Source organism: Pseudorasbora parva, chromosome 19, assembly GCF_024679245.1.
Source record: "Pseudorasbora parva isolate DD20220531a chromosome 19, ASM2467924v1, whole genome shotgun sequence".
NCBI classification, from domain to species: Eukaryota; Metazoa; Chordata; class Actinopteri; order Cypriniformes; family Gobionidae; genus Pseudorasbora; species Pseudorasbora parva.
In genome coordinates this window covers 34,157,218-34,181,227 of record NC_090190.1, presented here as the reverse complement: position 1 = coordinate 34,181,227, position 24,010 = coordinate 34,157,218, and the positions used below count along the sequence as shown (strand labels likewise).

At 44.0% G+C, this 24,010-nt stretch overlaps 1 protein-coding gene across 1 annotated transcript; it reads right to left on the bottom strand.

Annotated features, from left to right (window-relative positions):
* Nucleotides 1-17,135: 17,135 nt before the first annotated feature.
* LOC137047398 (protein FAM200A-like) lies at nucleotides 17,136-23,161 on the bottom strand. Its single transcript, XM_067425029.1, has 3 exons — nucleotides 23,068-23,161; nucleotides 20,878-22,446; nucleotides 17,136-17,257 (listed from the first exon to the last, which is right to left on the bottom strand). The coding sequence occupies exons 1-3, from the start codon at nucleotides 23,159-23,161 to the stop codon at nucleotides 17,136-17,138; spliced, it is 1,785 nt and encodes a 594-aa protein (XP_067281130.1).
* Between the last annotated feature and the right edge of the window lie 849 nt (nucleotides 23,162-24,010).

Below are 24,010 nucleotides of genomic sequence, written 5' to 3'. Positions count from 1 at the left end.
GTACATTTTTGTCTTTATATTTCTTTATATTTCTTTATAGAATGAGTAGATGATATAAGTCATACTTTTCTTTCTGGAGATGTGTTTGTCATGTGGTGTTGATATCTTGTCCTGTTGATAAGCTCACTGCTGCGCTAACCTTGGAGGAGAGATGTGCCCTAGAGTCTTGTGTGTGTGTGTGTGTTACATGTTCTGTGCAGGTCTATGGACTGGATTGGACCGCTTTTCTCACACCCTAGACCTCTTGGCGTCTTTCTAGGACTCCCCTGAAGTCAACACTACCCCAATCTTGGGATTGTCTGATGTATACATCCTGATTAACAACAACAACATCTCCTATCTATTCTCGTGTGACACATTGTTTAGACTTTATGCCAATCAGTAATATTCCACGTGTTTGTAATGATGTAAATCATGCCCTTGAAATTGGTATAACTGGTGTGGTAATTTTGTGTAGAGTAGAGTCTGGCCTGACACCGCCCTGAGAGACTCTGAAGCTGACTCTACTGATGAAACTGCAAACTATTCTTCAGTAAAATTCTCTCCGATGATTGAACATCCTGACTCCTGGTCTTCATTTCGCATATCTGGTCTATGGGTCAAAACTGTAACCCCTAACAACACCATGAATCACAAAGCTTTGACACTATCTGTCATAGAGTCAGCATTAAAGAGCTTCCCCCAGTGACTCCAGCAGATGTTATTAAAGTTTTGGAGTCTGACTTCAAAGACACTGGTGAAGATAATAAAACTGTGTCACAGGATGACATCCTCTTCTTGAATAAACTGCAGCAAGGCATAAGGAATAACGATCACGGGCATTACAAGATGCCACTCCCGTTCAAAGTGAGACCTCACCTGCTTGACAATAAGCAACTTGCCATCGTAAGGCTCAATCATCTTAAAAGGAAATTGTTGAAAGATGAAAGGTACAAGGAACACTATGTCAGTCTTATGGAGGACGTCATTGAGAGAGGTGAGGCAGAAGAAGTGCATGACGAAGGAAAGGATGGAGAGAAGTGGTACATCCCTCATCATGGGGTGTACCATCCTAAGAAGCCAGACAAGCTACGTGTTGTCTTCGACTGCTCCGCCAAGTATCAAGGAACCAGCCTCAATGACCACTTGCTCCAAGGCCCAGATTTAATGAATAAGCTGACTGGTGTTCTCTTAAGATTTAGACAACATCCCATTGCCCTTATGTGCGATGTTGAAAAGATGTTTCACCAATTTCATGTGGAAGAAGCAGATCAAAACTACCTCCGTTTTCTTTGGTGGAAAAACGGAGATTTAACTTTACATCCACAAGAATATCGCATGAAGGTCCATCTTTTTGGTGCAACCTCATCACCTGGTTGCGCCAACTATGGTTTGAAACATCTCGCTAAAGAGAATGAGTCTGTGTATCCTCTTGGCTCAAAATTCATCACATCTGACTTTTATGTAGATGATGGCATCACCAGTGTGACCAGCACAGAAGAAGCTGTCCAGGTAGCAAGAGAAGCTCGACAACTGTGTGCCTCAGGTGGTCTTAGACTACGCAAATTTATTTCAAATGACAGAGTTGTCCTGGATAGCATTCCTATTTCTGAACGAGCCAATGAAGTAAAGGCGTTTGACCTCAACTTCGAAGACACACCTTTAGAAAGAGCTCTAGGGATCCATTGGCACATTGAGTCTGACAGATTTAGGTTCTCTGTTGACCTCAAAGACCAGCCAGCAACACGCCGTGGTATACTATCCACAGTTGCATCACTGTATGATCTGCTGGGCTTTATTGCTCCTTTCCTGCTCACTGGAAAATTAGTGCTTCAGGAAATGTGCAGAAACGGAACAGGCTGGGATGACCCCCTTCCTAAGGAATTGCAGCCAAGGTAGGAACATTGGAAAGCTGATCTTCTGAACTTGGAAAGGATTAATATACCCCGCTGTTATGTGCCTGCAAACTTTGGAAAGGTCATCAAAAGAGAACTTCATCACTTCTCTGATGCCAGCAACAGCGGATTTGGCCAGTGTTCCTATCTGAGACTCACAAACGAAGAAGGAAACATCCATTGCTCCCTGGTCATAGGTAAATCCAGAGTTGCTCCCATTAAGGTCCAGACTATTCCCAGGCTCGAACTGACAGCTGCAGTCATCTCAGTTGCCATGAGCAATATGCTTAAACGAGAGCACTTCTGGACCGACTCCCAAGTGGTTCTGGGATACATTAACAACGAAGCACGCCGCTTTCACACGTTCGTGGCGAACAGAGTGCAGAAGATACATCTTAGTACCACTTCTCAACAGTGGAGGTATGTTCCAACCAATGAAAACCCAGCTGACCATGCGTCAAGAGGTTTAAACACCGGTGAGATTCTAACATCCAATTGGTTGACAGGGCCAAAATTTTTATGGATGAAGGATATACCTCCTGTTGCAGACATTGACACATCACTAACGATTGGAGATCCAGAAGTAAGACAGGCCCAGACACTGAGTGCAGAAACAACAGAAGTCAGCCTCTCAGACTGCTTGTCAAAGCTGTCTTCATGGTATAGAGTTCAAGGTGTGGCTCGCCTTATTCTCAGAGTTAAAGGGGATAAATCCAGCAGTCACAGTACGGTAGCTGAACGAGAAGATGCTAGACGCATAATCATTAAAGACTTACAAAGGAGCACCTATCCAGAGGATATTAAAGTATTGAGCAGGGGAGCCCAGCTGTCACCTATCAGCAAGCTGTATCATCTTGATGCCTTCCTAGATCACGAAGGAGTACACAAGGTGGGAGGAAGGCTTAGTGATGCACCCCTACCTAGCTCTGTCAAACACCCAGTGATCATTCCTAAAGATCACCACATAACAAAGATGATCATCTCTCAATGTCATGAGAATGTCAAGCACCAAGGAAAGGGTCTAACAATTAATGAAATCAGATCGCAAGGCTACTGGATTCCAGGAATGAGCAGAGCAGTAGCTTCCTATGTGCATCACTGTGTGACATGTCGGAAGCTCAGGAGACCTACGGAAGAACAAAGAATGGCCGACCTCCCTTCAGAGCATACACATCCATCCCCACCATTCACATACTGTGGTATGGACTGCCTTGGTCCCTTTGTCACTAAACTGGGTCGAAAGGAACATAAAAGGTATGGCCTCCTCTTCACCTGTTTCAGCTCCAGAGCTATTCATATAGAAATGCTAAATGACATGTCTACTGATGCCTTCATCAATGGTCTGTGCTGTTTTGTTACATTACGGGGAGCAGTGCGACAAATTAAATGTGACCAGGGCACCAACTTTGTAGGAGCCAAGAATGAGCTGAAAAATGCTCTCAAGGAGGTCGATGCAGATTGTCTGACAGTGTTCTTAGCTGAGAAGCAGCAGTGCAACTTCATTCTAAATGCGCCCCATTCAAGTCATGCAGGTGGGGTATGGGAGAGGCAAATCAGAACAGTGAGAAATGTTCTTCGCCCAACTCTCTCATTCTCTACTGACCGACTGGACGATGCCTCACTGCGGACATTCTTTTACGAAGCCATGGCGATTGTAAACAGTAGACCACTCTCAGTTGACAACCTAAACGACCCCAACAGCCTTACACCTCTGACCCCTAATAACCTGCTCACTATGAAATCTGTTCCAGCATTACCACCACCTGGCAGATTTATCCGAGAAGACATCTATACAAGGAAAAGGTGGCGTCATGTTCAGTACCTCGCAGAGCAGTTTTGGAGTCGTTGGCGTAAGGAGTATCTCTCCAACATTGCCACCAGGCAGCGCTGGCACGCAGCAAAGAGAAACCTCCGAGTGGGAGATATTGTCATGGAAAGGGTTGATGATCTGCCCAGAAATGAGTGGCGGCTGGCCAGAGTTACAGAGACTACTAAGGATAAGGATGGGCTTGTGAGAAGGGTCAAAGTATGCCTTGGTGACCGGAACCTGGGAAAGGATGGTCGTCGCCTCAAGAAGATGTCTGTTATTGAACGTCCAGTCCAGAAGCTGATCCTGTTGCTAGAGACTGTCTAGCTTCTTCCAAGAGCAACCAAGTGTATCCTTTTCATCATACTACTTAAATTCTAGTATTCATACACCATAGTTTGCACACACTTTTGTTTTAAGAAATCATTTGTGATTTATGTTTCTTAATGTCATTCAAATCACTCATGATTTGGTGGGAGTGTAAATGACCATTAAATCCCCCAATCACTGAAGTGGGCTGTCACCTTTACCTCCGTCCATAGAGGGCAGTGTTGCATTGAATGCAGGAAGAAGCCTTTCACAAAAAGGGACTTTAATATTAAACTTTAGCCAAATGTTTCAAAATAACCCTTTATTTTTTATGTTTTGGTAGTGAAATGATACTTAAGAAATACTTAATGTTGACATTCTACACGTTCTTGTTTTTTAAAAGAGCGTTTGTTTCTCACCTCACATACCTTTATTTTGAAGTGTCGATAAGGAAGAGCTGCGGTGCGCTGTGTGTATGTTGGCGCACATTTCTAGATGAATCGTCATTCTGATTAATGCTACTAGAGAAGAAAGGTTATTTTTGGGTACTCTCCTTTAACGTCTAAAAGGTTTCTTTCTACCGCTTAGCTCCTGGCTGATGAAGGGCACAAGGTATTGTTTGAATTGTTTTCAATGTATGAACTTTGAGAGACTTAGTGTTTATATTTTCTATCTAAAACATTTAGTTGTGAGTTTCTCTTGGTTTGCACTTTAAGTGGATTGTTTACAGCAAATCTAGTCTTTATTCGGTCATTATGTTTTTTCTCTCTAAATTGAGATTGTAAGTTGTACTAAAATTAATTAATTGTCAGCTCCGGTGTTTCATTTAGTTCATATTGCACTCTAAAGGGAGATTGTTGTAATTAAAACAATTTATAAATCCATATAGGTCATTCAAACACTTCAAAGAAGTTTGTTAATTGTTTTAAAACTAATTCTGCTAAGTGCTTTATGTGCATTAAAGCTACTGTCAATGTTAAAATAATTTGTTATTCAGGCTTACTACAGAACAGTAATGCAAGGTTATTATATTAGCCTGTATGTTAAAATATGCTTTGTCACATGCTGTATTGTGTAGGCCATCTAGATTACAAATGTGTATTTTTTAATGTATAGGTTTATGGACATTTATACAATTTGCACAGATGTCTAATTATTGTGTATTTGTTTGTTTTATTTAGCTCTTACAGTGTTTTTTTGGAAATTAAACCCCTTACAAACATCAGTTCCTGGGAGTAATTGCATCTGTTCAGCCGGGAATGCTACATCAACCTTGGTGGCAAAATCCAACAGGGCTGCGGGGCAGGCCGCCGCCTCTCTGCATGCCATGGCAACTCTTCAGGCCTACCAGGCCAAGTTGCTTTGTGACATGCAAGAGGTTAGGGCTGATCCGGGGCTCAGAGATGAGCTGCGTGCCGCAACCGACCTCGCTCTCCAGCGACGAAGGTGACTGTGCGCTCCCTGGGTCAAGTGATGTCCACTGCTGTGGTCCAGGAGAGACACCTATGGCTCAACCTGGCCAATATACGCAACGGCAACCAAACTCGTTTCCTACTCGCTGCCAAGGGCGCCCTCCAGCGGCTCCCACCCTTGTGCGCAGCCCCAGCAGCAACCTCCACCCGGGCTGCACCGAGGAAGCTGCCCCAGTCTGTTCCAGCCACACAGCCCACGAAAAAATGTCAGGCTAAGCGGTGCTTGTGAAGCGGACAGCTCAGGGATGGCCAGTTCTTTCAGGGAGACGGTAGCAGGACCACTCCTTCCCCTGGTGGAGGGCCGGGGGGCAATCTTTTGTTCAGCTGCTGGCCCACGGGTAAGCAGCACCCTAATGTGGTTAAAGAAAGAACTGACATTCCCATCCCAGTGCACACAGATACCGGTAACGACAGTGCACGCAACCCTGGGGTCCCGCCACTCTCGCATCTCTCTGTCGTCAGCCTCTTCTCAGAGCAAAACCCAGTGGAACGTGCATCCTTCCCTGGTCTCCTCTGTCAGGACGCAGCTGTTAACCGTGCCCCCACACCGGGACGCTACACCTCCCACGTCCGGGCCGGTATGCTGCCTCGCTGCCCCACCCGGGGTACTTCTGTGGTCTAATATTTCTTGAACGGCTGCTAATTTTGTTTTATTTTAATAAACTATAGTTTTAAGGCTATTTGTATGAGCTATATGTTACATAACACCATTGTGAGGAGCTCTGGAAATGTAAAATGAAAGCCATGTGACCTTTCAGAAATAGAAACATATTTATTTTCAGCAATCTTATGCAGAAATGAAAGTAAAAGTGCATCAGGTGCAGGAAATGTTGATATATAAGGATGTTGATATATAATTTGCATGCCATGGCAACTCTTCAGGCCTACCAGGCCAAGTTGCTGTGTGACATGCACGAGGGTAGGGCTGATCCGTGGCTCAGAGAAGAGCTGCGTGCCGCCACCGACCTCGCTCTCAGGCGACGAAGGTGACTGCACGCTCCCTGGGTCAGGTGATGTCCACTGCTGTGGTCCAGGAGAGACACCTATGGATCAACCTGGCCAATATGCGTGACGGCAACCAAAGTCGTTTCCTCGACGCTCCCATATCCCAGGCTGGGCTATTCGGCGGTGTGGTTGAGAGTTTCGCCCAACAGTTCTCAGCTGCCCAGAAGCAGACTGAGGCTATTAAGCACATACTGCCCTGGTGGCTAGCTGCTGCCTCCACCCAGCCACCTGCACAGTCAGCTCAATCTACTCGCCGCACAGTCAGCTCAATCTACTCGCCGCCAAGGGCGCCCTCCAGCGGCTCTCACCTTTGCGCTTCCAACGCGGACAGCTCAGGGATGGGCAGTTTACTTCAGGGAGACGGTAGCAGGACCACTCCTTCCCCTGGTGGAGGGCCGGGGGAGAATCTTTTGTTCAGCTGCTGGCCCACGGGTCAGCAGCACCCTAATGTGGTTAAAGAAAGAACTGACATTCCCATCCCAGAGCACACAGATACCAGTAACGACAGTGCGCGCAACCCTGGGGTCCCGCCACTCTCGCCTCTCTCTGTCGTCAGCCTCTTCTCAGAGCAAAACCCAGTGGAACGTGCATCCTTCCCTGGTCTCCTCTGTCAGGACGCAGCTGTTAACCGTGCCCCCACACCGGGACGCTACACCTCCCATGTCCGGGCCGGTATGCTGCCTCGCTGCCCCACCCGGGGTACTTCTGTGGTCTAATATTTCTTGAACGGCTGCTAATTTTGTTTTATTTTAATAAACTATAGTTTTAAGGCTATTTGTATGAGCTATATGTTACATAACACCATTGTGAGGAGCTCTGGAAATGTAAAATGAAAGCCATGTGACCTTTCAGAAATAGAAACATATTTATTTTCAGCAATCTTATGCAGAAATGAAAGTAAAAGTGCATCAGGTGCAGGAAATGTTGATATATAAGGATGTTGATATATAATTTGCATGCCATGGGAACTCTTCAGGCCTACCAGGCCAAGTTGCTGTGTGACATGCACGAGGGTAGGGCTGATCCGTGGCTCAGAGAAGAGCTGCGTGCCGCCACCGACCTCGCTCTCAGGCGACGTAGGTGACTGCACGCTCCCTGGGTCAGGTGATGTCCACTGCGGTGGTCCAGGAGAGACACCTATGGCTCAACCTGGCCAATATGCGTGACGGCAACCAAAGTCGTTTCCTCGACGCTCCCATATCCCAGGCTGGGCTATTCGGCGGTGTGGTTGAGAGTTTCGCCCAACAGTTCTCAGCTGCCCAGAAGCAGACTGAGGCTATTAAGCACATACTGCCCTGGTGGCTAGCTGCTGCCTCCACCCAGCCACCTGCACAGTCAGCTCAATCTACTCGCCGCACAGTCAGCTCAATCTACTCGCCGCCAAGGGCGCCCTCCAGCGGCTCTCACCTTTGCGCTTCTAACGCGGACAGCTCAGGGATGGGCAGTTTACTTCAGGGAGACGGTAGCAGGACCACTCCTTCCCCTGGTGGAGGGCCGGGGGAGAATCTTTTGTTCAGCTGCTGGCCCACGGGTCAGCAGCACCCTAATGTGGTTAAAGAAAGAACTGACATTCCCATCCCAGAGCACACAGATACCAGTAACGACAGTGCGCGCAACCCTGGGGTCCCGCCACTCTCGCCTCTCTCTGTCGTCAGCCTCTTCTCAGAGCAAAACCCAGTGGAACGTGCATCCTTCCCTGGTCTCCTCTGTCAGGACGCAGCTGTTAACCGTGCCCCCACACCGGGACGCTACACCTCCCATGTCCGGGCCGGTATGCTGCCTCGCTGCCCCACCCGGGGTACTTCTGTGGTCTAATATTTCTTGAACGGCTGCTAATTTTGTTTTATTTTAATAAACTATAGTTTTAAGGCTATTTGTATGAGCTATATGTTACATAACACCATTGTGAGGAGCTCTGGAAATGTAAAATGAAAGCCATGTGACCTTTCAGAAATAGAAACATATTTATTTTCAGCAATCTTATGCAGAAATGAAAGTAAAAGTGCATCAGGTGCAGGAAATGTTGATATATAAGGATGTTGATATATAATTTGCATGCCATGGGAACTCTTCAGGCCTACCAGGCCAAGTTGCTGTGTGACATGCACGAGGGTAGGGCTGATCCGTGGCTCAGAGAAGAGCTGCGTGCCGCCACCGACCTCGCTCTCAGGCGACGTAGGTGACTGCACGCTCCCTGGGTCAGGTGATGTCCACTGCGGTGGTCCAGGAGAGACACCTATGGCTCAACCTGGCCAATATGCGTGACGGCAACCAAAGTCGTTTCCTCGACGCTCCCATATCCCAGGCTGGGCTATTCGGCGGTGCGGTTGAGAGTTTCGCCCAACAGTTCTTAGCTGCCCAGAAGCAGACTGAGGCTATTAAGCACATACTGCCCTGGTGGCCAGCTGCTGCCTCCACCCAGCCACCTGCACAGTCAGCTCAATCTACTCGCCGCCGAGGGCGCCCTCCAGTGGCTCCCACCCTCGTGTGCAGCCCCAGCAGAAACCTCCACCCGGGCTGCACCGAGGAAGCCGTCCCAGTCTGTTCCAGCCACACAGCCCACGAAAAAACGTCAGGCTAAGCTTCGCTTCTGACGCGGACAGCTCGGGGATGGCCAGTTCTTTCAGGGAGACGGTAGCAGGACCGCTCCTTCCCCTGGTGGAGGGCCGGGGAGAATCTTTTGTTCAGCTGCCGGCCCACGGGTCAGCAGCACCCTAATGTGGTTAAAGAAAGAACTGACATTCCCATCCCAGAGCACACAGATACCGGTAACGACAGTGCACGCAACCCTGGGGTCCCGCCACTCTCGTCCCTCTCTGTCGCCAGCTTCTTCTCAGAGCAAACCCCAGTGGAACGTGCATCCTTCCCTGGTGTCCTCTGTCAGGACGAAGCTGTTAACCATGCCCCCACACCGGGACGCTACACCTCCCACGTCCGGGCCGGTAACGCTGCCTCGCTGCCCCACCCGGGGTACTTCTGTGGTCTAATATTTCTTGAACGGCTGCTAATTTTGTTTTATTTTAATAAACTATAGTTTTAAGGCTATTTGTACGAGTTATATGTTACATAACACCATTGTGAGGAGCTCTGGAAATGTAAAATGAAAGCCATGTGACCTTTCAGAAATAGAAACATTTATTTTCAGCAATCTTATGCAGAAATAAAAGTAAAAGTGCATCAGGTGCAGGAAATGTTGATATATAAGGAAACTTTGATTAAAAAAAAGATTTAAAAGATTACATATTTTAGATATATACTTGTCATAGGATTTTAAATTATTAATTTTACTAGACATTGCACTAAATGTCTATATTGATCAGACAGACTCAAAATACATTTATTCTCTTATTGAAAGCACTCTACAAGCACAGTGTATTCCCAGTTGCTATGATACAGAACCCTATCCATGGCAGTAATGTGTTACTAGTATCTCATAAAAAAAATATTACTGAATATAAAAATGCAGTGTAACGACGTTCGTAGAATGAGGAAGGAGACAGGAACTGGCGAACATTTAAAGACATAAATAAAACGGTATCACTTGAGAATAAGGGTCATTAGTTAACATAAGTTAGCGTATTAACTAACATGAACAAACCATGAGCATTAGCTAAATTTTTTACTGTACTTGTTCGTCTTTGTTAACATTAGTTAATAAAAATACAGCTGATTATGGTTTGTTCATGTTAGTTCACACTGGTCAGGCCGACCAAATCCAGCTCCATCCCAAGGAAAGGATGCTCTTTCATGGGAGTAATGGCCGCCTCCACGACTTTCGTGAAGACACGGGGCGACAGGGACAGCCCGAAGGGTACAATGCAAAAAATGCTTTTCTAACTTGGCATTTTCATAGGCCCCGAGGCCAGCTATGTGCCAGGGTATCCGTGCCGAGGGTCCCCTCGGTCAGGGAATAGAACAACTGGCAATGGGCCATGTCCGGAGCAGCAAACAGGTCTACCTGTGGGGTCCCAAATCGGCTCCTTATCAACTGGACCACCTGGGGATGGAGTCTCCACTCTTCCGGGAGCACTGGCTGTCGCGAGAGCTCGTCGTCGCACAATTGAGCAGGCCTGGAATGTGAATGGCACGAAGCGACCTCAGATGCTTCTGACTCCATAAGAGGAGATGGCGGGCAAGTTGTGACATGCGAGCGGAGCGTAGACCAACCAGTTTGTTGATGTACGCAACAGCCGCAGTGCAGTCCGTATGGACAAGAACGTGCTTGCCATGTAGCGGCATTCTGAAGCGGCCCAGCGCAAGACGAACTGCTAACAACTCCAGACAATTGATATGCCATTGCAGTTGAGGCCCTTCTACATACCCGAAACTGCATGTCCATTGTACGTGGCACCCCAGCCAGTGGATAAGGCATCTGTGGAGACAACAGCATGCCTGGACACTTGTTCTAGAGGCAATCCTAACCATAGAAATAAAGGGTCTGACCATAGGCTGAAGGTTTGGCGGCATCTCTGCGTCACTGAGACACAGAGGAACCTGCTGTGCCACACCCGTCTTGGGACTCGGTCGTGTAGCCAGCGATGAATCGGTTGACGTTGGATCAATCCGAGTGGCGTGAGGCACGCTGTCAGGCCAATCGAATCCAGCTCCATCCCGAAAAAAAGGATGCTCTCTCATGGGAGCAATGGCTGCCCCCGTGACTTTTTTGAAGACATGGGGCGACAGGGACAGACCGAAGGGTACACTGCAAAACATGCTTTTCTTACTTATTATTTTTGTCTGGTTTCTAGTCAAAATATAAAAAAATTCTTACATTAAGAAACATTTACTAGACAAGTAAAAATTACTGTCTTGTTTTGGGAAAAAAATAACTTTCTACAAAGTTTTTACTTAAAATAAGCAAAATAATCTGCCAGTGGGGTAAGCAAAATAATCTTGTTTTCTGTTTGAATTAAGATTATTTTGCTTACTGCACTGGCAGATTATTTTGCTTATTTTAAGCAAAAACCCTCTTAATTTTGAGATATTTCCCCCAAAACAAGACAATTACTTTTGCTTGTCTAGTAAATACTTCTTGTTTTAAGAATTTTTAGATGTTTGGACTAGAAACAAGACACCCGTGGCGGTGTCTGAGTGAGCGGGGCAACACCTACCTGCTTCCACTGAGGGGCCCCTGCTGGCAATTGGAGAGGCGCCTGAGGGTTACAAGGCATGGCAGTGTCGAACACTCTTCGCACCCAGAGATTTTGGAAACTGCTCTTTCTGTGAGAATTTGGGTCCCACTGGCACTGGGGCCAGTGGCAGAACACTAACAGGTTGAACAAACAGATTTCTCCCCCGGCCCTCCTTCAGGGGAGGAAGTGGTGCTGCTGCCCCTTCCTGAAGAGCAGTCTCCTTCAACTCTGGGTGGCTCATTTCAGGGTCTCTTACGACGGCGCTAGCCACCTGGCTTGGCAGCGGCCTAAGCGGGCTAGACATACTTTCCATGGCAGGCTCTACGCCTACGCCCGGGTGGAGGCTGCTGGGCGCGAGTGGGAGTGGGGGCGGCGGAGTCGGCACCTATTTAATAAAAAATGTACACTCTTAAAACAAACGTGTTGAAAATAACACAACATGAGTGTGATCAGGGGTCACAAACTCAAATTTGTTACTTTAGTAAACAAATTAATGTTTATTGTGTGTTATAGATTTATTATAAATATTTTACTATAAAAGATTTTTTGAAAAAGATGGAAATACAATAGAAATACAATAGAAATACAATATGTACACTTACCATGAAATCACACTGAAGCATTGAATACTGTTCAAAAACTGTTGTGTTTCTTTAGCATTTTCTTCTAGTTTTAACATGGAATTAACTGTAAAACATACTTAAGAGAAAAATAATTTGTCATTCCATTTTTGTTTTTCTTGTTTTAACATGGAATTAACATAAGCATTTCAGAAATTTAACATACAAAACATTCATCAAACACTTCTATAACAACTTACATCAAATATGATACAATTCTCTTTTAGGTACTGTAAAAACAAGTTTGACTAGAGCAATCTTTTAATGAACTTGAAAATTGGAGTCAAAGATTTATGAGGGGAGATTTATGATCTGATGTTAATGTGCCCTTATTGTGTTTGTTATTGTGAACTTGTAGATGATCTCATTTTGTTTGACTATATATCTATATATCATGGTCAACCAAACCAGTTCTCTATTGGTGAAGCAGCAGCTTTAAATGAACATGTCAATCTTGTTCAAAGGACAGAACAAAAGGGAAGGCACTAAATACAGAAGAAGTTATTAATAAAGAAAGCAACCCTAACAGATCTGTAACCAGTTTTTCTGTAACCTCATGATCAAGACATTTTTCGAACACCTATTTTTTTCACTTCAACTATCACTGTTGTGTTCACTATGTGTGGTTTTTGAAGCGTGAACCTTGGGGGTCCCGTATACTTGCACTCACGGACATGGATTTTTTACATAATATTCTTCTGAATAAAGAAAACCCTATTCTGCGATAATTTTCAATTTTGGGTGGAGTATCCCTTTCTCTAGTATTATCAGAAACAAAAATTGTATATTTCTTAGCAAAGAAAATCTGTATTCCATTTATCTTAAAACTTTTAATCTCATATGGTCTTTTGAATTCTGCTATATTCCAGTTTATTATCATGAAGCTGTTTTTCAATCTGTAATACAGTATATAAAGCCCTATAGAACTAAAGGTGGCTTGACTATTAACGTTATATACTGTACCAATGACTGCTCTGCAGAACAAAGCTTCTGTTCAGAGCCTTTTCAGCATAAGTGTTGGGCCAGTGGTGGGTTGGGGCCTGCAACTGTTCCAGACAGAGACAAAATCAGAGACAGTAAAGACATAAGCGCATGCAGAGAACATATCAATTCATAAATTAAACAAATAAAATCCATTAATATTTGACCAATGATTAAAAATTATTTATTCTACTTACTAAAGGGATAGCTCACCCCAAAATGAAAATTACCCCATGATTTACTCACCGTCAAGCCATCCATCCATTATAAAGTGAAGTGACGTGACGTGTGGCCAAGTATGGAGACCCATAATTTATGCTCTGCTTTTAACCCATTCAAGTGCACACACATTAGTGAATGCACACACAACATGGACACACACCCAGAGCCCAGGGTGCAGCAGATGGGGGTTCGGTGCCTTGCTCAAGGGTCTCACCTCAGTCATGGTATTGAGGGTGGAAGAGAGTGCTGGTTATTCACTCTCCCCACCGACAATTCCTGCTGAACATGAACCTTTGGGTTACAAGTCCAACTCACTAACCATTAGGCCAATACTGCCCCCTAAAAGTAATCTACATGGCTCCGAGGGGTTAATAAAGGCCTGAAGTAACCGAGTAACTGAGATGTTTGTTTAATATAGTCCCAAGTGCACACCAAACAATTTGTTATTGAAGGCTACATTTTACTAAGGTGACAAAATAACTGTGAATCGAAAGCAAACAAATCAGATGTCTGAATGTCCTAACACATTGAACACGTTGAACTTCTCGTTGAATCTCTGTGTTCCATCAAACCTGTAGTGGTGATTCCTGCATGTAGGTGTGTTTGTGACATACTGCTTATTATATAAGACTGTCAATAAATGTTGTTTCTATTCTTTCTAACAACATCAAAGGTAAGACTGTTTTCAAAATACATTATTGGAATATAAAACACTATTTTGTGTTTGTTTGCAATGCCTTTGTATTGATACATTTCATATTGGCAGGAATTTGCTGTTGTCTCTAAACTTGAACAGACATTGAAAATATATTTTACGTTCGCAATAACCTTATTATATCAACATTAAGTTTCTGACTCTCTAATTTCTCTAATCTTATATTTATAAATCTGGAAGCCACTGTTCCTAAACAGGTTGTTTTTAATTAGTAGGTCAGTCATGTTTGCTCTTGTTACTTTGAAATGCACAAATGAACTGACGGTGATACCATCAGCCTGGTTGATTGAACCAGAAAATGCATGTTACTGGCCTCAATTCAAGTCACCAGAGAAGTGCACAGAAGCCGTAAAGAAAGGATATGACATGATTAGTTCAGGAGAAAAAGAACGGAAGATGCTAGAAATTAACTACCATGGAGAACATGGCAAGTTCTTTTTCCAAATTATTCTTTATTTGTTGTTCCGTATGTCATTATATGTCAGTGTCAAAAAGTCTTTGAACTGTGATTACCAGTTCCAGTCATAACCATTTCTACAGATCCATCAATAACATTAATGATGTGTTTGTTTGCCCTGTGTTATGATGATATATTTCAGAGACTTACGAGAATGCTTTAAAGGCACATGAAGGTAATCTTAGGTAAACATTGGAGACTAGACTAATTTAGCTTTTTATTAGGCGTTCACAACAACATTCAAAAGTAATGACGTCATACAATTATCTGGCTGACCGTTTTAACAATGTTTCTGAATTTAAAGCTTTTGAGTCAGACTCATGCAAATTTGACTGATTTTATAAAATTTTACGACTCTGCTGAAGAAACCCATTATTTGATTATTTGTACAATAGAGCAGTTGAGCTTTAAAATTATATAGCCATTTTTGGCTAAATGATTATGATACTGTTTAATATTTATTTGGAAGAGACCGTTGATGAGACATAATTTTTTTATCAAGTGAGCTAAAAAAAAAGAAAAAGAAAAAAAGAAAATAATTTGAGACACTGAAAATATTCCCTCTTTGGGAATTTAAATGTGTTTTTTTTATTGCTATGCATTGCATTGCTTTCAACATTAATTTGCGGTTGTCTCTAAACTTGAACAGACATTGAAAATATATTTTTACTGTCGCAATAACCTTATTATATCAACATTAAGTTTCTGATTCTCTAATTTCTCTAATCTTATAATTATAAATCTGTTTTTAATTAGTACGTCAGTCATGTTTGCTCTTGTTACTTTGAAACGCACAAATGAACTGACGGTGATACCATTGTTACATGCCTGTCCTGTCTTGTGTGCACATGTGGGATTTTTCCTTCTGAGCATGTGCTCATGTAATTGTCTGATCCCTCCCCCCTTGTTATCTGATTAGTGTTGATTTCTCCCACCTGTTCCCTCTTGATTTCTTCCCTTTATAAGCTCCTTGTGTTTGTCAGTCTGCGTCTTATCCTTGTCTCGTCTACGTCTCCCGGTTCCCTGTGTTGGTATGTCTTCAGTTCATGTTTTTGATTATGTATTTTGCCCCCCTCGTGGGTTTTGTTTTCTGTGTCTGTTTATTTTTGTTGTAAATAAATTTTCAATTCTGCACTTGAGTCCTTGCACCATTTCTTTTGTGTGTCCGTGACATAAGGATACGACCATCTGAGGACACCCGAGGACTGAGCAGAATGGGGATCTTTCTATTCCCATCTCTCTGCCCTTCCGCTGCATCAGGAGAAGGTCAACACAGCAGACTCCTTTCCCTCCGACAGGAGGGAGCTAGCATAAAGGAGTTTGCTTACCGGTTCCTGTTTGCAGTACAGGGGCTCAACGTCAGTCAGACAGAGCTCAAGGACATGTTTAACATCCGCCTTAATGAGCCAATCATCGCCTGGGAGATGGGAATGCTGAGGACGCTATCATTTTGGCAGTTTGTGGGGTATGTGTACGATCGTGATGGTGGAGGAGTGCCCTGGAGGGGTGGTCTTCCACCTCTTGGGCCTCCCCCAATCTTCCCCACAGACTGCCAAGTCCCCAGTCCTCCGATGATTCCTTTGGGGAGAAGGTGGAGGAAGAATGGCTCCACATTCACCACCCACCTGGTGGTCCCAGTTCCAGGGGATCCTGTGCCGGTGGTCCCTGTGCCGGTGGTCCGTTATCCGGTGGACTCAGTTCCGGTGGTCCGTGTTCTAGTGGACCCTGTTCAAGTGGTCTTGAAATGGAGGAGAAGAAGAAAGGCTCCCTCCGTGCCTGTTCCAGTGATCCCAGTGCCGGTGGATCGTGTTCCGGTGGTCCCAGTGCCGTTGGATCATGTGCTGGTGGATTGTGTTCGAGAGGTCCCGATGCCGGTGGTCCCTGCACCGGTGGTCCGAATTCCGGTGGTCCCAGTGCCGGTGGACACTGCTGGACCGGAGAAGTTTCTCCGGCGCTCTGCTCTGCCTGCGCCACTGAGGCGCCCTGCTCTCCCTACTCAAATAGAGGGAATACACGTGACGTGACCATTAGCTGGAGCGACTGCGATTACACCCTACTGAGTGGCAATGTAGCATATTATTAGCGAAAAGGAGTTAGCAAAAGATCTAGTGTTTATCTGTATTCGCACTTGTCAAATGATTACATTTCCAACGTGTTTTCGCTTGGGTGAGTAATGTAGCCAATCACAGACATGTTTGTAAATTTCTACAACACAATTGGCCAATCACAGGTGTTGAATTTGGAATCCACTCACCACTCGAGTGTTTGTCCAGGTGCTGAGCTCAGTTAACACACGCGTCAATCCTCTGTAAGTGCAGACATTGTGAAAATAAGATATTCATTGTACACCATTGTGGCAAGCAGCGAGGCGAGGGGCCGTGAGAGAGGGCCGATGGCAAGTGATAATGAGCGCTGGCTGCACGCCACACCGGTGTCATCTCACGGACAACTGCCAGCACACACATAATAAAACATCAACAAAACCATAACATAAAGTCCAGGCTGGTCCTCTCTTGTCTTCCACTGTCTTCGCTCCTTCTTTTATACTCCCGTCACTCCGCCGTGAGACGACACCGGTGTGGTGCGCAGCTGGCGCTCATTATCACTCGCCACTGGCCTGCTTTCACGGTCCCTCGCCTTGCTGCTTGCCACAAGCAGCTTCACTGTGGAATTTTGTGAGATTGCTTTTATTGAATGGGTGACAGCTTTTTGTGATTATAAAGTACAGGTCCTTCTCAAAATAATAGCATATTGTGATAAAGTTCATTATTTTCCATTATGTAATGATAACATTTTTCCTTTCATGTATTTTATGTATTCACTCCAACTGAAATATTTCAGGTCTTTTATTGTTTTAATACTGATGATTTTGGCATACAGCTCATGAAAACCCAAAATTCTAATCTCAAAAAATTAGCATATCATGAAAAGGTTCTCTAAACGAGCTATTAACCTAATCATCTGAATCAACTAATTAACTCTAAGTACCTGTAAAAGATTCCTGAGGCTTTTAAAAACTCCCAGCCTGGTTCATTACTCAAAACCGCCCAATCATGGGTAAGACTGCCGACCTGACTGCTGTCCAGAAGGCCATCATTGACACCCTCAAGCGAGAGGGTAAGACGCAGAAAGAAATTTCTGAACGAATAGGCTGTTCCCAGAGTGCTGTATCAAGGCACCTCAGTGGGAAGTCTTTGGGAAGGAAAAAGTGTGGCAAAAACGCTGCAAAACGAGAAGAGGTGACCGGACTCTGAGGAAGATTGTGGAGAAGGACCGATTCCAGACCTTGGGGGACCTGCAGGAGCAGTGGACTGAGTCTGGAGTAGAAACATCCAGAGCCACCGTGCACAGGCGTGTGCAGGAAATGGGCTACAGGTGCCACATTCCCCAGGTCAAGCCACTTTTGGGCTACAGAGAAGCAGCACTGGACTGTTGCTCAGTGGTCCAAAGTACTTTTTCGGATGAAAGCAAATTTTGCATGTCATTCGGAAATCAAGGAGTCTGGAGGAAGACTGGGGAGAAGGAAATGCCAAAAAGTCTGAAGTCCAGTGTCAAGTACCCACAGTCAGTGATGGTCTGGGGTGCCATGTCAGCTGCTGGTGTTGGTCCACTGTGTTTTATCAAGGGCAGGATCTCCTGAAAAGCTTTATGGAGATGAAGATTTCGTTTTTCAGCACAGACTTTTCAAGACATCAGCAATGTTTCAAACCCAAAGTGAAATAAATCTGGATTAAACTTGAAAGGCAGTACATGTTTACTTCCATGCAATCAGCTAAAAGCAGGATTTTGAGGGATTTCATTAATTCAGAAAAAGAGAACAAAATATTTTTTTTTCAAGAAAAAAATGTCTCATAATTCTGAGATAATTAAGTCGTTAATTCAGAGAAACAGAGCAAAAAAATGTATTCATGAAAAATTATCTCATAATTCTGAGATAATTAAGTCATTGATTTAGAAAAACAGAGCAAAAAAAAAAAAAAATCTTGAAAAATTATCTCGTAATTCTGAGATAATTAAGTAATTATTTCAGAAAAACAGAGTAGATTCTTTTCTCTCAAGTGAATGCAATACACTTCCGTAAATGTTTCAAGTGTTCAGAGGCCAAACAATTGATTTGTGTGAAGAAAATGTCTCCATCCGCCAAAGATCATGCACACATTCAAATTAAATAAATTCCTGCCTGGAGAAATGTTGAAATGAAATGGCATCATTACGTCAGCTTTGATTGTAAAATGTCATTGGGTCTCGTGTGTCTTGGGATCAATTGCGTCATGCTAAAGAGTCGTGTGTATCATTTGAATGAGATATGACTGAGTGGGTGTGTGCGTGCATTTACGGAGTGGCGGGCCAAATATTGTTTAGTTGTGGGTAGGTTTAGGGTAGGAGTTGCTCCAAAATATAAAGGTTGCCTATATATATTAATAAAATCATGTCTACTTTTACAAATGCAAATAATTAAATGCGTCTTGATCTGAAACTGAAATCAATGTAGCACCTGTGTGTTGATTTAGTGACCCCTAGAGGTACCTTTAGCTTCTTCATTATGACATGGAAAGCACTTGACCATGCTTAAGATTTTGACGCCTTGGGGGTGAGAATGGGTTGGAAGTTCCTGTTCTAGTGTTGGCATTCTGCGCTATTCCCCTCCCCATGGACCAGAGCTTATATTCTCCCCAGTTGGCGAACCCTGTCGAGCTGCTCCGTCACCCATGGCAGTCAGACATTGTGGAGTGTCTGACGCCAGGCCTAACACTCGTAGGCAAGGCAAGGCGAGGCGAGGCGAGGCGAGGCAAGGCAAGGCAAGGCATATAGCACATTTCATACACAATGGCAATTCAAAGTGCTTTACATAGAAAGGAATTATAATAGGGATAAAAAATGCATAAGAAAAAGAATACAATGTAAAGAGAATTAAAAATAATAAAATGATGATAACCAAAGAAAAGAACAGATAAACTAAAACAGTTATAAAAAGAATTTAAAAAATGATGCATAGATCATAGTCAGTCAGACGTACAATAGCACAGCGCTCATTCAGTAAATGCACAGCTAAACAGATGTGTTTTGAGTCTGGATTTGAATGTGGCTACTGTTGGAGCACATCTGATCTGTTCAGGAAGCTGGTTCCAACTACGGCTGGCATAATAGCTAAAAGCAGACTCTCCTTGCTTTGAGTGAACTCTTGGTATTTCTAACTGATTTGATCCTGCTGATCTGTCTTGCCTGGAAACAAAGCATCTAATTCTTGCAATATTTTTAAGATGATAGTATGCTGATTTAGTTATTGCTTTGACATGACTACTGAAACTCAGGTTTGACCCCAAAATCACTCCAAGATTCATGACTTGATTTTTTGTTATCAGACCTTTCACCTCAAGATATGCATTCACATTTAGAGTTTCATCTTTGTTTCCAAATGTAGTGATTTCAGTTTTGTCTTTGTTTAACTGAAGATAGTTTTGGCACATCCAGTTGTTAACTTCATCAATGCATTTGCACAGGGAGTCTTGTAGTCATTAGGTCAGGGCTATTCAATTACAAAATCAGCTGGGCCAGATTTTCAAACTAAGAAAGTTAGCTGGGCCAGTTATTTCAGCGGCGAAGCAACTCGTAAAGACACATTTTAAAACCAGCACAAACAAATTTATTGAATACATGTAATGTTTATTCATTGTTTCTCTTTCAACTTTGGTTAGTTTGCACATCAAAAGGTATCAAAATACTATAAAAGAGCTTACTGAACAGAATCTGAGGTAGCCCCTAATTTTTCCAAAAAACTGACCTAGGCACCTCTTGTCTTTGTCTATCTAGGCAACATATCTCACTTATCTGATCACAAAGTGCATAAAACAAAATAGTGCACAGTAGTAGATAAGCAATAACATTAAGTTTCCTTTTGAAACAAAATAAACATTTTGCTCACATTTTACCCAGGAACATCTCAAAGTGCATAAAAAAGTGCACAGTATTCACAACTAACACAACTAACACATGAATACAAGGTGGACTACTGCACATATTGCACATACTGAGGGAACATATTTGAAATCACCACATTTGTGATTAGGCATGCCTTTATACACATCCAACATTATACTGATGTAGGCTACAGTTATTCAGCTAATTTAGTGGGAGAAGTGACATTTTTTGTTTTGAACGAGAGCAGTGACTTTAGGCTCATAAGTTGTCAATGCAATCCGAAGGCATTGGTGGAGAGTACGGTCTGTCAGGGAGCAACGAGAGTTGCTTTTTATGGAGTTCATGTGTGAAAAGCTTGACTCACATGTGTAAGTTGAACCAAACATACTAAGCATGACGATCGCTACTTTCTTAATGTTAGGGAACTGATGTACGTTGACATCAGTCCAAAACATTGTAGGCCCGTTAGTGCGAAGCTCCTGTGCCATGGTTACAGATGACCGCATGTCAACAAGTTCGAGTGTGAAGTTCCCCTCGTCAATGGAAGGAACCACTTGCTTTGCTCTGGCGGATAAGTCCCCTTCTATTGCAACAGTGAACGGGTCTCTGACAAAAACGGCCACCTCTGTGGGCAGAACAAGTCCATCCAATCGACCAGCAAAGTTAATTTTCAACCTCGCAATAAAATCTGTCATCACATCCGTGATTTGTGCGGGGGATGAGATGCATTTGCGGAGTGTCGGAAAATGCAGCATTCGGCCTGTGCTCAAATCAGTTGCGAAAAGGTCCAGTTTAACTGGGAATGCACGCATATGTTCCACAAGGTCGATGACAGTTTTGTCTCTGCCTTGTAGTGCCAAATTGAGATCATTCAGGTGTTTGAATATGTCACACAGAAAGCAGGCATCAGCCATGAAGTTGTCGTCCAGTATGCGACTCAAGTGCGTTTCTGCCTTTTTTTGCTTGCTGCTGCGGAGGAAAGTTATGATCTCCTCTCTGAGACCACAGAACCGCTCCAGTGCTTTGCCTTTGGACAGCCACCTCACGTCATTATGCAAAAGCAGGTCGTGGTGCTCAGCAGACAGTTCTGACAGCAGCATGCGGAACAAGCGGTGTTGGAGGCTTGATGTGGAGCGAATAAAGTTAATTGTAGCCATCACGTTGTCCATGGTCGTTTTGAGCGCCCCACTTAGTTTCGCGCACAACACCGCCTGATGCACAATGCAGTGTAAGGAGATCAACTGAGGTGCAACAGCGGACCAACGTGCTGCCAAACCATTCACTTTACCTGTCATGGATGGAGCCCCATCTGTCACAAGCATGCACACACGCGTCATATCCAGACCATTGTCTTTAAAAAAAGCGGAAATTTTCCCAAAGACTATATCGCCCGTTGTGTGTCCTTCTAACGGCAGTAGGCAGAGAAGCTCCTCTCTGAAGCATTTGCTGTCAAAAAAACGGACATATATGCACAACTGAGCAGTATCAGTTTTGTCTGTGGACTCATCTACTGCTATAGACATAGTATCAGCTTTCATCAGGTCTCCTAACAGTGTTTCATACACATCTGCAGCAAGAATTTCAACCCTACGAATGTTGGAAGTATCTGACAGGGGTACGTTTTTTATAGCAGAAGCCACGCTTGTTTTAATTTTATCGTCATTTATCACCTCATCCACGACTGCCAGCATACAGTCCTTCACGGTTTCAGAGTCTGTGAATGGCCTTTTCTTTTTTGCCAGTATCCAGGAAACACGAAGGGATGCTGCGGTTGCTCTCTCTTGGGCTGTGAATGACCGCACCATGGTAGTACTGCTCCGTTTGTAAGATGCAATCAAACTCTGCACTTTTGCTACCCTCTCTTGAGATCCCTCTGGAAAATTGGTGCGGAAAGTCTGGTGTTTCTCGCTGTGGTGCCTCCGCACATTGTATTCTTTAAATACGGCAACGCACTCATTACAAATTAAACACATCGGTTTGGCGTTTAGATGTGGCGGTAAAATAAATAAATATTTGTCAGTCCAGGCAGGGTTAAACTGACGGTTTTCATTGGCAATTTTGCGTTTTAGTGTTGAGAAAGACATATTGATTGTAATCTAGGCTACAACCGGCTCGCTCTGCATTGTTTGCGTTGTTGCTAGGCTACGTGGTCTGTACTACTGTATGAATTTACGTAGGGATGTGCATTTTTGGCGGGACCACGGGCTGGGCCATTTGGAGGTTGCTTTCGGGCCGCATGTGGCCCGCGGGCCGCCAATTGAATAGCCCTGCATTAGGTGATAGTGCTAAGTAGAGCTATGCATTGGAGGAACCTTTGCTAGGCAGGGTCCCCATATGTTGAGACTCCTATGGCAGTTCCATATCTGTATTCTGAACTCATATGTTGAACTGCCCAAACTGGCCAGTCCATATGACGCCAGGCCTAACACTCGTATGCATCGGAGAAACCTTTGCTAGGCAGGGTTCCATATGTTGTGACTCCTATGGCAGTTCCATATGTGTATTTTGAACTGCCCAAACTGGCCAGTCCATATGCGTAACTTCCACATGTTACCTCTCTCCGGGCAGGATGTGGCTTCCGCAGCGTTCCCCTCCCTAGAGGGGCACGCTTTCCCAGTGTTTTCCAACAGAGTCATTGAGTGGGACATGCGGAACACAGTGATTGAATCTCTCTGCGTAGGTCTTCCGCCCCTACTATAGGGGGGTCTGAGAGACTTACCGTATTTTCCGGACTATAAGTTGCTCCGGAGTATAAGTTGCATCCGTCAAAAAATGCGTCATGAAGAGGAAAAAAACATATATAAGTCGCACTGGACTATAAGTCGCATTAGAGCAGAAGCAGAGCGGGAGTCGCATGCGCATGCATGCACCCGCTTACGCCTGCTCACTGTGCATAACCAAGCAGAAGAAAGAAAGTTTGAAGTGAGTGAGAAACTTATGAGGGGCTGGCGAAAAGCAGTCGTTACTTTAATTGTAATGAGGAAAACAAAGAAAGCTAATCGCGGACTGTAAGCAAGATGGCCAGAGATGAAGGAACAAGTCCACAGATGCTTGAACTCTCTGCCGGGAGATGCTCAGCCAGGCGAGCCAAACGCTCTCGGCTGCATATTTTACTACATACAGTTTGTAATTTGACTTAACGTCTCTGTTCCCTCCTTCAGGTAACTGAGACATTACCAATGACTTTCATTGTATGCTGACCTGTTGTGTTGTGACATTTTTTTCAACATAACTTCTTTTATGTTAGAGAAACTCAAACAGGTCTGGAAAGAATTCAGGGTGAGTAATCGATGGGCAATGTGATTGAAAACGGTCACATTAACTGAAAATATTTGACTAGACCTAACTTTAATTTAACTGTCTAAATTTTTGAACTCTGGAAACATTTTGCTTTTACGTTTAACTAAAATCAATAAATAAATAAATACAGAAAAACAAAAACAAAAACAAACAAACAAACAAACAAACAAACAAACAAAACAACCCAAAACCCCACA

What these genes read in the sequence shown, in the direction of transcription:
- LOC137047398 (XM_067425029.1), bottom strand. Translation starts at nt 23,161, where the DNA reads ATGTCCCACTCAATGACTCTGTTGGAAAACACTGGGAAAGCGTGCCCC. An exon ending in CACATCCTGCCCGGAGAGAG is followed by an intron (nt 22,447 to 23,067) that starts GTAACATGTGGA and finishes CCGTATTTAAAG; the next exon opens with AATACAATGTGCGGAGGCAC. An exon ending in GTTTGGTTCAACTTACACAT is followed by an intron (nt 17,258 to 20,877) that starts GTGAGTCAAGCT and finishes AAAATTCCACAG; the next exon opens with TGAAGCTGCTTGTGGCAAGC.